This window comes from Oncorhynchus keta, chromosome 32 (assembly GCF_023373465.1).
Source record: "Oncorhynchus keta strain PuntledgeMale-10-30-2019 chromosome 32, Oket_V2, whole genome shotgun sequence".
NCBI classification, from domain to species: domain Eukaryota; kingdom Metazoa; phylum Chordata; class Actinopteri; order Salmoniformes; family Salmonidae; genus Oncorhynchus; species Oncorhynchus keta.
The window spans coordinates 17,925,470-17,940,475 of NC_068452.1; the positions used below are offsets into that span (position 1 = coordinate 17,925,470).

At 43.1% G+C, this 15,006-nt stretch overlaps 2 protein-coding genes across 3 annotated transcripts in view; one reads left to right on the top strand and one right to left on the bottom strand.

The window, feature by feature from the left end:
* The window catches only part of LOC118365191 (endoplasmic reticulum membrane sensor NFE2L1-like), a 13,249-nt gene extending 9,911 nt beyond the window's left edge, over positions 1–3,338 (top strand). The window contains exon 6 of the mRNA XM_035747176.2: positions 13–3,338. Within this exon, the coding sequence (XP_035603069.1) occupies positions 13–1,353 (1,341 nt within the window). The 3' untranslated portion in view covers positions 1,354–3,338. The remainder of the gene's footprint in view (positions 1–12) is intronic.
* LOC118365193 (chromobox protein homolog 1-like) overlaps positions 3,187–15,006 on the bottom strand; it is a 25,190-nt gene continuing 13,370 nt past the window's right edge. For both annotated transcript variants that reach the window (XM_035747187.2, XM_035747188.2), the window contains exons 4-6: positions 10,543–10,726; positions 10,343–10,437; positions 3,187–10,204 (exon numbers count right to left, since the gene is read on the bottom strand). In XM_035747187.2, the coding sequence (XP_035603080.1) occupies positions 10,060–10,204; positions 10,343–10,437; positions 10,543–10,726 (424 nt within the window). In that variant the 3' untranslated portion in view covers positions 3,187–10,059. The remainder of the gene's footprint in view (positions 10,205–10,342; positions 10,438–10,542; positions 10,727–15,006) is intronic.

Sequence of the window (15,006 nt, forward strand, 5' to 3'; positions counted from 1 at the left end):
CTATTTTGGAAGGATATGGACCTTGGCACAGATGTAATGCAATCTGGATCTATTCAGAGTTCCAGCTTGATGGACCACGTTCACCAGGATGTCAGCCTTCAGCAGGCAATCCTGCCCAGAAGCAGCCAGGATAGTTACCCCTTCAACCCCAGCTTCGGGGGCAGTGTTCCCCTGGAGGCCCCACTCCAGCTAGCCCTGCTCAGTCCGTCCTCCAGCGTACCCGACTTTGACCTTAACTTGACCTTTGGCCCATCTGACCTGACAGATAGCGCCCTTCCTTTGGCACTCAATGGCACAGTTGGCAACCCCATGCCTTCCATTCAGTCAAGTCTCTTTCTGGAGGAACCAGTCCTGCCTAGCCCACTCGGCTCCCTCTTGGACGATGCCTTGCTGGATGAGCTTAGCTTCCAGGACCTGGCTCTGGAGGAAGGCTTCAACCCAACACAGGCCTCCCAACTTGAGGAGGAGCTAGACTCTGACTCTGGACTTTCTCTGACCTTCAGCCACAGCCCTGCATCCCCTAGCGGCTCAGAGGCATCCTATTCCTCTTCTTCGTCCTCTTCATCGTCTGACTCTTCTGTGTTTTCTGATGAAGGGGCTGTGGGCTACAGCTCTGACATGGAGGTTATTGTGGAGCGAGAGGAGGGTGCTGTGGGAGGCTACTCCCCAGAAGTCAGCAAGATGTACAGCACAAGCTACCAGAAGCCTGGGCGTTTCAACAACCTCCCTTGGCTGGAACAAGTGGGCCACGACCATACCTACAACCAGCCTAGGGCCACCTCTCCCAGGCAGGGAAAATCCCTCAAGCTTCCAAAGTCGCGTTACAGCAAACCCTATGAGCATGACATTTCCGATAAGCTTTGGGGCCGTGATGAGCGCCGGGCTCGCACTATGAAGATCCCCTTCTCCAACGATCTCATTGTCAACCTGCCCGTGGAAGAGTTCAACGAACTTCTGACCATGCATCGCCTCAGTGAGGCCCAGCTCAAACTGATCCGAGACATTCGCAGGCGGGGCAAAAACAAGATGGCCGCTCAGAACTGCCGCCGGCGCAAGCTTGATGTCCTGTTTGGGCTCGAAGAGGGGGTAGAAGGATTATGCCGCCACAAGGCCCGCCTGTTGAAGGAAAAGGCAGAGAACCTTCGCTCCGTTCGGGAAATGAAGCAGCGGCTCAGTGCTCTGTACCAGGAGGTTTTTTCCCGTCTGCGGGATGAGCAAGGAAGACCCTTGCCTACCACTGACTACAGCCTCCAATTTGGCAATGATGGACAGGTCCTGCTTGCTACACGGAACGGTTCAGCCAGTGAGCAAAACTGCAAGCCCCACAAGGAACAGAAGGATGGAAAAAAGTGAAAAAATGAGTTGGGTGTGTAGTTTGGAGTCGATTGACAAGGGGATGGCTGTAAAGTTTCAAGAATTTCTCACAATAAGAGGGACCTGAAAAGGCAAGATGCAAGAGGATGCTCTTCCTAAATCGGTTAATCTGCACTGATGCATTTATTTTCTGGAAAGGACATGTAGCACAAATATGATCATGCAAGAATCTTGTGAGGGTCATGGAAAAACAAAGGGAAAACCTGTCTCAGGAGCAGAATAACTGTTGGGAGGACCCTGTCAGCATTCCAAAGAAATACAGTACATAAAACACTAAAAGGTGACAAGGAAGAAGGGCTAAGATTGGGGTAAGGCCTTCAGCCAAAAGACAAGACCGGGCCCTTAGCGCAATGCGGGCACATTGCTGTTCCGGTTTTCCAGTGTCTATATGTTGAGAGGTTGGGCCTAGGTTCCTTGAAGTCATCACTCACAGGGCAGTTTATTAGGTATACATCTAGTACCAGCTCAGACCCCCCTTTGTCTCCAGAACAACACAAACTCTTCTGGGCATGGATTCTACAAGATGTCGGAAACTTTTGTTGCTCAATTGGTATCAAGGGGACCTAACGTGTGCCAGGAAAAAAATTCCCCACACCAGTACAGCACCTACACCAGCCTGTACCAGGCAGGATGGTTCCATGGATTCATGCTGCTTATGCCAAGTCCTGACTCTGACATGAGCATGACGCAACAGGAACTGGGATTCGGCAGACAGTGGTGGTGATGGTGATAACATGCCCACTGGAGTCACTTGTTTTTAGCTAATATGAGTGGAACCAGGGGCAAAAGCCCATCCGTGGCAAGGATCAACGAGTTGTGCGTTCCGAGATGCCGTTCTGCACACCACTGTTGTACTACGGCGTGATTTGTCTGTTTGTGGCCCAACTGTTAGCTTGCATGATTCTTGCAATTCTCGTTTGACCTCTCTCATGAACAAGCTGTTGTTGCCCACAGGACTGCCGCTGACTGGATGTTTTTTATTTATTTGTCGCACCCTTCTCGGTAAACCCTAGACACCGTTGTGTGGGAGAAGCTCAGGAGGGTGGACGTTTGAGATACTGGATCCGGCGAGCCTAGCACCGACGATCATACCACGCTCAACGTCACTTAGGGCACTCATTGCCCATTCTAATGTTCAATCAAACAGTAACCGAATGCCTCGATGTCCATCTACCTGCTTTATATAGCAAGCCTCGGCCACAAGACTCACTGTCTGTAGGAGTGATCCATTTTAATGAACGGGGTTGTGTACGTAAAGAAATTGACCGGTGAGTGTATACCCAAGTAAAAAGGGTAAGACAGGGGAGCCTGGTTGAGAACAAAAGGGAACCAAAAAAAGTTTGCTCCTGTCTAAAGCCTACCGAACACAAGTTGCCATTAACTAGTAGTGAAGGAGTAGGATAGTGCCTTTAGTAAAGCCTTAGTTACCCACACAGCAATCTGTGGTTCTCAGGGGATGTGACTGCATGATATGGTACAATGATATTCAGGAAATAGACTCGTTTAAAGTACCTGGAAATAGTATCTACTCAGGCCCAGGGCCAACAATATTGTGTTAATGATATGGTTGTGGACTTTTATTTGTAACAAGTTGAAATTGGAATGCCTTTATCACCAGTATCCTATTGGAATACAACTGTTAAAACTGCATAAAATATCACAGCATTTTTGTAAACGTTTTTAAAAAAGTTTGAAATGTATTAAATGCCACTACAAGTACTGTGATTGTGTCCTCACACTACTGTTAAAAGCTTTGTCAAGCACTTTCCAAGTGTCCAATATCAGCAAAAGAAAAGTATTTAAACAAAAACACTGAATTGGAGGTTCTTTATTGTATTATTGGTTTCAAAAGAACATGATTTTGTTTTAAGAGGTGTTCTCACCCCATTTCTGTTTCATACTTTTGAATACTTGCTGGCAACCAAGGGATGTTACTTTTGGGTGGATAAAACATTTTCAACCTACATCTCTTTTTGATCCCTTATTCCTTGACGATTTAGTGATATTACAAAGAATTCTAATACGTAGTAAAAAATTACAAGTTAACTTGCTTCCACAAATAATATGAAACACCATTGTTAACAAAAAAAAGATTTATTGTCCAAAAACATTTAAACAAGTGAAAGTAACCACTGCAAAATGGTGACTGATTGGAAAGCAAGAAACATGCAACAAGAGATGCATCTTCAGTAGACACAAGAAAGAGCCAGAGACAAAATAACTAAAAGCTTACATATGAGCCGTTTGACTAGGATATACTGTATATATACATGTACACATGTACACACACACACACACACACACACACACACACACACACACACACACACACACACACACACACACACACACACACACACACACACACACATACACATATATAGAAATCTTCCGGTCTGGTATATTAGAAAAGATATGCAGCCTTCTTTGACGTGTCATGTTAAAATGAGCAGTAAAATACCAATGAAAAATCAATCCAAGGCAACAGGCTCTATACCAGGGCTGTAAAACCCCTGGTAACGGTGGTTGTCTTCAGTACCTAAACATTTCAATGTTAGTCACCATTAAATCGGTTAAATCGATTAACAATTTTTCATACAAGCTATTGTTAGCCGTGATGAATTAATTCAATTCATTACTTTAACAATGTAGGATTTAAAAGATGCCAGAAGAGGGATATTCAGACGCAATAGAGCAGTGAACAATTCTTCAATTAATCGAGAAGTAGCAAAGCCCCACAAACCAAACTTGAATATAACCCAACCCACCTCTGTGAGGGTGTCAGATCTTTAATTGGCAGCTCATTGTAATATAACAGATCCAGACATGCCGAGAATTAACATCAGCGCTCAAAGGTAAAGTCTGAAAGTAGAATTAGCTTGGAGAGGTCGTCTTGATCTGGTCTTGCGATTTCAGTTTGTCAGTTGTGTGAGATGAATAAATTGCTAGATTGATCTATATTCCATGGCTGCCAACACCTTGGATAGATTTACTTTACAGACCACCATAAAACCATTGTATTTACTTTGAATCACAATATAGACTACCTTAAGAATCCCTCATCTGCATTTAAAACAGGGATTTAGTAAAACAGAAGTGCACGTGCATAAACAAGGGAATTATCCTGTTCCTGGAGAGCTACTGTCATGTACAGTTGAAGTCGGAAGTTGACATACACCTTAGCCAAATACATTTCAACTCCGTTTTTCACAATTCCTGACATGTAATCCCAGTAAAAATGTCCTGCCTTAGTTCGGTTAGGATCACCACCTTATTTTAAGAATGTGAAATGTCATAATAATAGTAGAAAGAATGATTTATTTCAGCTTTTATTAATTTCATCGCATTCCCAGTGGGTCAGAAGTTTACATACACTCAATTAGTATTTGGTAGCATTGCCTTTAAATGATTTAACTTGGGTCAAATGTTTCGGGAAGGCTTCCCACAATAAGTTAGCTGCATTTTGCCCTATACCTCCTGACAGCTGGTGTAACTGAGTCAGGTTTGTAGGCCTCCTTGCTCGCACACACCTTTTCAGTTCTGCCCACACATTTTCCATAGGATTTAGGTCAGGGCTTTGTGATGGCCACTTCAATACCTTGACTTGTTGTCCTTAAGCCATTTTGACACAACTTTGGAAATATGCTTGGGGTCATTGTCCATTTGGAAGACCAAGCTTGAACTTCCTGAGATGTTGCTTCAATATATCCACATCATTTTCTTTCCTCATGATGCCATCTATTTTGTGAAGTGCACCAGTCCCTCCTGCAGCAAAGCACCCCCACAACATGATGCTGCCACCACTGTGCTTCACGGTTGGGATGGTGTTCTTTGGCTTGCAAGCCTCCCCCTTATTCCTCCTAACATAACGATGGTCATTATGGCCAAACAGTTCTATTTTTGTTTCATCAGACCAGAGGACATTTCTCAAAAAAGTACGATCTTTGTCCCCATGTGCAGTTGCAAACCGTAGTCTGGCTTTTTTTTAATGGCAGTTTTGGAGCAGTGGCTTCTTCCTTGCTGAGCGGCCTTTCATGTTATGTCGAAATAAGACTTGTTTTACTGTGGACACATACTTTTGTACCCGTTTCCTCCAGCATCTTCACAAGGTCCTTTGCTGTTGTTCTGGGATTGATTTTCACTTTTCGCACCAAAGTACGTTCATCTCTAGGAGACAGAACACATCTCCTTCCTGAGCGGTATGACGGCTGCGTGGTCCCATGGTGTTTATACTTGCATACTATTGTTTGTACAGATGAACGTGGTACATTCAGGCATTTGGAAATTGTTCCCAAGGATGAACCAGACTTGTGGAGGTCTACAATTTTTTTTCTGAGGTCTTGGCTGATTTCTTTTGATTTTCCCATGACGTTAAGCAAGGAGTCACTGAGTTTGAAGGTAGGCTTTGAACTACATCCACAGGTGCACCTCCAATTGACTCAAATTATGTCAATTAGCCTATCAGAAGCTTCTAAAGTCACTACATAATCTTCTGGAATTTTCCAAGCTGTTTAAAGGCACAGTCAATTTAGTATATGTAAACTTCTGTCCCACTGGAATTGTGATACAGTGAATTATAAGTGAAATAAATCTGTCTGTAAACAATTGTTGGAATAATTACTTGTGTCATGCACAAAGTATGTGTCCTAACAGACTTGCTAAAACTATACTTTGATAACAAGAAATTTGTGGAGTGGTTGAAGAAAATAGTTTTAATGACTCCAACATAAGTGTATGTAAACTTCCGACTTCAACTGTAGGTTTTCATCAACTCCCGTTTTAAGTGACCTGATTCAACTTATCAACCAGCTAATTATTAGAATCAGGTGAGCTAGATTAGGGTTCGAGCAAAAACCTAAAGGATGGTAGCTCTCCAGGAACAGGGTTGGAGAGCCCAGGCATAGACACTACATTTTCCTCTGTGTATACCTCTTGGGATAGATTTGGTTGCATTGCAATGAAAATAAAAATGACATTTGCTTTGTCCATCCCTCATCTTCGCAACCACATTAAAACCATGGGTCTTGACTGAGCCGAACCCTTCCCACCACCTTAATCCAAATCCACGTATTTCCAGTGCAGTTTGACAACAATACCAAACCTCCTAAAAGCCCCAATCACCTCAAGGAAGCCTGTGAATGGTGAGCATGTACTGCACGTGGGAATAGCTCGACAAGAAATAAGGACAGAATATGTGGGTGTTATAGTAAATAAAGCTTTCCACCAAAGATTCATCTGTGTGAAAGCCTATTTTTCGCATCTTCATCTCTAGCTTCTTGGTGCCTCTTTTCTGAGGGTGTGTTATCTGGCAGGAAAGTAGATCACACCAATCAATTATTTTTAACCATGGGTACGAAACCACAAACAACTCAGGTTACATAGGTCATACTGGTGCTCCACAACAAAGTTAGTAGCTCCATACCAGGGTTTCTGTTAGCCGGTAATACGGTTTTTGTCAGATTTTTTAAAAAGTGAAAAGCCGATAAATTAAATTGCCGCTAGCCAATTGTCTGTGAGGAAGAAGGAAAAACATCCCATTGCAAAATAATGCTCTTTAGCTTATTCATTGATGGAAATACCAGTCGATGCAAATACATTTGACCGGTCAAGCTGATCTGTCTATAGGTTAATTTGCATAATTAAATTGCTGCATGGGTATTTCTGTTAGTCTTTATGCATTTTATTTATCACAAGCACACAGCATACAGATGCAGAGGCTAATTTGAGTGGGAAATAAGAAAATCGTTCAGACAACGCAGGAGCTGCTGGTAAAGTGTCTCAAACCGCCTGTTTGTTGCTGCTGGAGTGAAACGTGCTTTTATAAAAATAAAAATAAATTGGGGGGGGTTGTATCATTTACACAAAATGCCTACCACTTCAAAGATGCAAAATATTTTTTTTGTGAAACAAACAAGAAATAAGACCAAAAACTGAAAACTTAAGCGTGCATAACTATTCAAAGTCAATACTTTGTAGAGCCACCGTTTGAAGCAATTACAGCTGCAAGTCTCTTGGGGTATGTCTCTATTAGCTTGCCACTGAGCTTTTTGCCCATTCTTCAAGGCAAAACTGCTCTAGCTCCTTCAAGTTGGATGGGTTCCACTGGTGTACAGCAAACTTTAAGTCATACCACAGATTCTTAATTGGATTGAGGTCTGGGTTTTAACTAGGCCATTCCAAGACATTTAGATGTTTCTCCTTAATCCACTTGAGTGTTGCTTTAGCAGTATGCTTAGGGTCATTGTCCTGCTGGAAGGTGAACCTCCGTCCCAGTCTCAAATCTCTGGAAGACAAACAGGTTTCCCTCAAGAATTTCCCTGTATTAAGCGCCATCCATCATTCCTTCAATTCTGAACAGTTTCCGAGTCCCTGCCGTTGAAAAACATCCCCACAGCATGTTGCTGCCACCACCATGCTTCACTGTAGAGATGGTCTTCTCGGGGTGATGAGAGGTGTTGGGTTTGCACCAGACATAGCATTTTTCCTTGATGGCCAAAAAGCTACATTTTAGTCTCATCTGAACAGAGTACCTTCTTCCGTATGTTTGGGGACTCTCCCACGTGCCTTTTGGCGAACAACAAACGTTTGCTTATTTTTTCTTTAAGCAATGGATTTTCTTCTGGCCACTCTTCCGCAAAGCCCAGCTCTGTGGAGTGCACGGCTTAAAGTGGTCCTATGGACAGATACTCCAATCTCCGCTGTGGAGCTTGGCGCCTTTGGTGTCTTTGTTCCCTCGGATTAATGCCCTCCTTGCCTGGTCCGTGAGTTTTGGTAGGTGGCCCTCTCTTGGCAGGTTTGTTGTGGTGCCATATTCTTTCCATTTTGTAATAATGGATTTAATGGTGCTCTGTGGGATGTGTTTTATAACCCGACCCTGATCTGTACTTCTCCACATTTGTCCCTGACCTGTTTGGGGAGTGCCTTGGTGTTCATGATGCCGCTTGCTTGGTGGTGTTGCAGACTCCGGGGCCTTTCAGAACAGGTGTGTATATATATACACACACAGATCATGTGACACTTAAATAAAGTCCACTCGTGTGCAATCTAAGTAATTTTGTGACTTCTGAAGGTAATTGGTTGCACCAGATCTTATTTAGGGGCTTCATAGCAAAGGGGGTGAATACATATGCACACACAACCTTTCAGATTTTTGTTGTTTGATTTTGTTGTTGTTGAAACAAGTCATTTTTTTCATTTCACTTTGCAAATTTGGACTATTTTGTGTATGTCCATTACATGAAATCCAAATAAAAATACATTTAATTACAGATTGTAATGTAACAAAATAGGAAAAAAACGGCAAGGGGATTAGTACTTTTGCAAGGCACTGTATGTGAAGAAATAATAGTTTAATCAACATTTTAAACTAAATGTTCTGATCGGTTGCATCAACTTCATTGCTTGAAGGTTATTTTGATAAAAAATGTTATGTAGCCTAAGCCTACTGGTTGTATGCATTTGGGATCTGTTGTCCCAGAGTCTGTCTGGAGTAGGCCATTTCTTTCTCGCACAGAACGACAAGCTGACCAATAAATAGGTCAAATGTTCTACTATGGGGAATAGTATATTGACATAGGCTAGGGATTTTTGCTGTTCGTTACTCATCTTGTTGGCTGAGGAAAAGTAAATGTGGACAGTTATTCTAACCTCTTCAAAGTGCGCATCGGAATTCGGTAAGGACGCACGCTGTTGCGTCCTCGATTTGCACGTTCTTTTAAAATGAATTACCATCATCTAAAATGTCATTCTGAGCACCGTGGCTGTACGCCCTAATCAGGTCACGCACACAATGCATATGGGTCGGGAAAATGTCTCAAATGTCTGGTAAATTAAAATGCTGCCAGCACCACGTTTTCCTAATGGAAACCCTGCTCTCCATACCATTGTTCACAACTCTATACACCTCCTATGTGTAACACTTAAAGACCAGAATCTAGGTTAACTCTAGTCTGAACATCCCAAAAGATCTCAAATAAAATCCTTCTTAGATCGCTCTCATAACCAATTGAAACTAACCAAATATAACCACGACCATATTTACACATTATATGATAATGATATGACAAGGCAGGTGCCAACACTTAAAACAGGTTTCTTAAAAAGTAGAAAGACAAACAAAAAGCATTGCGAGTTGCTCAATGAGGGATGTGTAGGTACAAGATAATGTTCTGACAAGAAATCAACTTCAACATTTCACGCAAAAAAAATGGAAATTAAGATTGGCTATTTCAATTGAATTAGCTGAGAACTTTAGCTGGGTCGTGTTTTGGAATCTGACCATTCCATTTTGTAAACTCAGCTGCTGTAGTGATACCTCGCTAACTCAAAAGTGTATCTTGACAAAAGCTTTTCAGAGGCGAAACTACAGTATGAGGAGCTGGTGATTTTGAAGCAAATTCAGTGCTCAGGGACTGAAAACTACTTATCCCATGATTCTAGCTGATGAGACCCAAAAGTGAGGCCTGATAAAGTGATCTTGAGACTTAGGAGTTGTATTTACCCATGCCCCCCCCAACCCACCTCCTTGCCAAGTCTTATCATCCCTACCCATCTGTCAACCTCTGTTTTAGTTGTAACAGTCCGGGTTTGCAGAAAGGTTTTGAAACAAATCAGCTTCTCTATCCGACACCCTCCACTGTAAACCCTACCCTCTGTACCCCCTTCCCGTTCATCCTGGACCTGTGGCTAGTTCTTATCATCCTTCTTCTCTTCCTCCTCGGTGGGGTAGGAGTGCCATGTCAGACGCTCCTCATAGAAGGAAATGACCACCTGTGGACATTTAATGTTGGCCTCCTTGGCCGGCACCAGGTCAGCCTCATCACTGTTCTTCCTGTGGAGACAGAAATTAAGGGTGAAGCCACTTCAATCAGTTATGTCCCACTTTTTTTGGAGGGGACAACTAGTATTTTCCACTCTCCCAGTACCGTACAGCAAAAGTGTCAAAATCCCAATGCAGCCCAGAACTCACCATTTCATGAGGAACATCAGCTCTCCACTGGAGTCCGTGGCTCCAATGATCCGTTCGGGGTCAAGACCACGAGCAAAGCCTCTGGGCTTCTCTGCCTGAAAGAGTGATGGATAAGGAGAGAAGGTTCAGTACAAGGCCACATTTACAGTCTATAGTATCAGGCATGTTCTTTAATATTGACACAAAGTACAGGCTCTCACCTCATCTTTCCTCTTCTTGGGCCTGCCTTCTTCACCCCCTGCCTCTGTGTCAGACTCGCCAGCTTTCCTCTTGCCACCAGACTCTTTCTTGCAACTTTCTTTTTTGTTATGATGATTCTGCATGTACTCCGCAATCAGGTCAGGGCAATCCAGGTTGTCCTGCGGTTCCCATGTATTGTCCTCACTGTGGTAAACAAATACAGGTTAAAAAGGCTACAACAGCTTGCATTTCCAAACTAAGACACTACCTGTAAAAGGACCATTTATACCTGGGCTCCAACCATCAGATGATTCGGTTCCAAACCCCCCAGAACCAACTGATCGAAGGTTCCCCAGCCCAGGGACCAACTAACAATTGAGATCATTCCAACGTGGTCGTAATAGCACATGGCGGGGGGGGAAAGGTGCAGGGCCCGATGTGGCAGGACTACCACCGCAACACTGGAAGATGAAGTAGCAAAACAGACGGATGCCAAATATACAGCAGTCGAAGACCAAGCATGTCCCATCTCTGTGTCACCATGGACCACAAAAAGATGGAAATGTTTGCAATGGCTACTGACTCTTTGTAGAAAGACGAGAGCAACCAACGAGAGCAACAACAAACAAACAAAAGAAAGAAGAAGAAGAAAGAACTTGACCCAAGGTCAAGTTTTGTGATTTCACTCAATGGTTCAAATAATCCTAGAATTAGGTTATCAGGCCTTGGCAGACGTTTTATTTAACTAGGCAAGTCCGTTAAGAATTTATTATTATTTACAATGACAGCCAAACCCTAAACCGGACGACGCTGGGCCAATTGTGCGCAGCCCTATGGGACTCCCAATCACGGCCAGTTGTGATACCGCCTGGAATCGAACCAGGGTCTGTAGGAATGCCTTTAGCACTGAGATGCAGTGCCTTAGACCACTGTGCCACTCGGGAGACCATGAATGCAGTGCCAAGCCCAAAGAGTCGGGCCCTATAAAATCTATGGAGAACCCGGACAGAATCCAGACATTAAAATGGAATATTCAAACATGTATTGAACTTAGCACATCAACTAAATGTAATCTATCATTTAGAAAATGTATTTTTCCCAAGGTTATAATAAGACATGAACTAAAAGCATAAGGGATTCATATTTTTCTTTAACTTTGAAGGGGCCCCTGTGTGTGCACGAGTTTGTCTGCCACATAGCCATTAGCGATGATGATAACTACAAGGCTTTCCCAAAAACCTTCTCAATTAAATGTTTACTACAAAGTAGTCTATGTCTACCTGGCAGAAGTATTATTTGCATCAATCCAGTGGTGATTTGTTTAACTAATCTAAAATCATGTGTGCTACAGGTCTCTTGCTGGTGCCAGGCAGCACACTTGAATATAAAAAAGGGTATCTACACCCAAAAATGTATATTTTTCCCAGACCTCAAAAGTGGTCTGCTGGTGTGGTTTAAGCACTGTTGTGGACTTGCAACATCCAATTTGGTTCTATAATAAAAATGGGGGGAAAAACAAACTGAATTAGGCAACAAAAAATACATGATTTTATATGGCCCAAAAGGAGCATACGCAAACTTTTGTAGGGAGCTGGAATTGGGTGATGTACCCCAGTTCCATAATCTTTCCCGGTTGTATCTTAAGCAATTCCGTACACTAGTGGAGTTGGTGGTCCCTCTAAATCAGGAATCAAGACACCAATTTCAAGGACAGCATTTATGCGATTCCTGACAACTGGTGAGCAATAGCTAACCTAATTTTTCAATGTTTGTAGTTGGTATTAGATGGTCATCATGACAATGAGACAACCATGAAGACAAGTAAGGGGAGACCCCCATGAAATGGACAAAAATGAATGGCAGCTTACTGGCATTGGGCGAACAATATACACAATCGCAAATACCACAAATAAATGGCAGATCATCAAAAACATTGCAAGTGGAACATAGCAAATGCCAAGTGTGATACTCCAAAAATCCCAAAGGTGGCGAGTGAGCGCTACCGTAGATTTTCCATATGGGAAATGGTCACAAAGTCAGTTCTCAAGGGTGACATTTTCAAAATCACAAAACAAATTCACACTTTTAAAACATCATACATTATACATATGTAGTAACTTTCTGGATGTATTGTCTTATTTTATTGAGTTGTTCCATAAGGGCCATGTTTTGTCAATTTGCCATATATGATCGGATTCCGAACCCAAATCTAGTGAACCTGGGGCGGCAGCGTAGCCTAGTGGTTAGAGCGTTAGACTAGTAACCGCAAGGTTGCAAGTTCAAACCCCCGAGCTGACACGGTACAAATCTGTCGTTCTGCCCATGAACAGGCAGTTAACCCACTGTTCCTAGGCCATCATTGAAAATAAGAATTTGTTCTTAACTGACTTGCCTAGTTAAATAAAGGTAAAAAAAACTAATTTAAAAACATGTCCAAATGGCATACATACTGAACAAATGATAGATCACTAATGTTAAGCCCTGAATCAACCTAGATATATTTGATCATAGGAAGTAAGAATTTCTCGTTGATGTTGATTCATTTCAAAACAGGAAATCCTTATGGATATGCAATGGACACTGTCAACTTGCAGAAGAGCATGTTCACACTGACAATATAGCATGTGTAATGGACACTGTCCAATCGCTCGTTGGTGTTGATTTCAGCTGTCCATTTGGTGATATTAAATCCCTTGTACATTTCCAATTGTACCATCACGAATTGGACATGCTGCAGAAATGCCAAATTGACTGGCTTGTTGAATTAGGGATGGCCGAGCAGTGATAGTGGTTCCTCTCCATCGCTCGTTTGTGTTGATTTCTACCTGTTCATTTGGTGATGGTAAACCCCTCAGTAAATCCCTCATTAAGATGGCGTAGCAGTCGGAAGTGTGTTTTGTCTTGTCCCATCATGTCCCGTTGTAAATATAGTTTCCTTGTATTATTTCATATATATTTTAATCTCACTTTCAATCAACAGACTGAGTATACTCTCCTGCAACCCGCCTCACCCAATGTAGTATGGATCTGCTATTTTTATACTTTAGAACCGGAACCCCCATCAAAGGCTAGCCAGCTAACTAGCTACAAGCTACTGGTCAGTTAGCCACAGCTAGCGTTCTTCACCTTCAACGTCTAGGTCCCAAAGAAAGCATCAGTTAGCCTTGAGCTAGCCTCTAGCTAGGCCCAGCTAGCCTCTAGCTAGGCCCATGGGGTGGGAAGTAGCCTAGTGGTTAGAGCGCTGGACTAGTAACCTAAAGGTTGCAAGATCGAATCAAATCAAATTTATTTGTCACATACACATGGTTAGCAGATGTTAATGCGAGTGTAGCGAAATGCTTGTGGCTGACAAGGTAAACATTTTGTCGTTCTGCCCCTAAACAAGGCAGTGAACCCACTGTTCCTAGGCTGTCATTGAAAATAAGAATTTGTTCTTAACCGACTTGCCTAGTTAAATAAAAGTTGTTTTTAAATTTAAAAAAGAAAAATCTCCCTGCTTGCCGAAGAGGTCCACCAGCTAATTCATAGGCTACAATACCTATTTTGCCAATTGGCCTGGACCCTTTACTGCCGACACGGAGCTCCGCCGAACCATCACAACTGGTCTGCTGACGTAATCGTCCGAGGTGGTTTCAACAGGCTCTACCGTTGCGACATTGCCAAAGGCCCATCTGCTAGCCCCGGCCCGCTAGCTGTCTGAATCGCCATGTCTCAGGCTCGCCTAGCGTAGTAGCGACTAACTGAATCACCTATTGCTTCTCATTGGACCCTATGATCACTCGGTGACACATGCCTCGCCCTAATGTCAATATGCCTTGTCTATTCCTGTTTTGGTTAGTGATTATTGTCTTATTTCACTGTAGAGCACCCAGCCCTGCCCAATGCCTTAGATAGCCTTTTTGTCCCACCCCCCCACACATGCAGTGACCTCACCTGGCTTATCCGGTGCCTAGGTTTATTCAATGCCTAGGTTTAACTCCACTGTATTTACATCCTACCATACCTTTGTCTGTACATTAAATCTATTCTTCTGCACCCAGAAATCTGCTCATTTTACTCCCTGTTCCAAACGCACTAAACGACCAGTTCATATAGCCTTTAGCCGTACCCTTATCCTACTCCTCCTCTAGTAGTAGAGGTAGAGGTTAACCCAGGCCCTGCAGCCCCCAGGACCAGTCCCCAGGCGCTCTCATTTGTTGACTTCTGTAATCGCAAAAGCCTTGGTTTCATGCATGTTAACATCAGAAGCATCCTCCCCATGTTTGTTTTATTCACTGCTTTAGCACACTCCGCCAACCCGGATGTCCTAGCTGTGTCTGAATCCTGGCTTAGGAAGGCCATAAAAAAATCCAGAAATTTCCATCCCCAACTACAATTTTCTCCAACAAGATAGAAATGCCAAAGGGGGCGGAGTTGCAATCTACTGCAGAGATAGCCTGCAGAGTTCTGTCATACTATCCAGGTCTGTGCCCAAAGAATTCGAG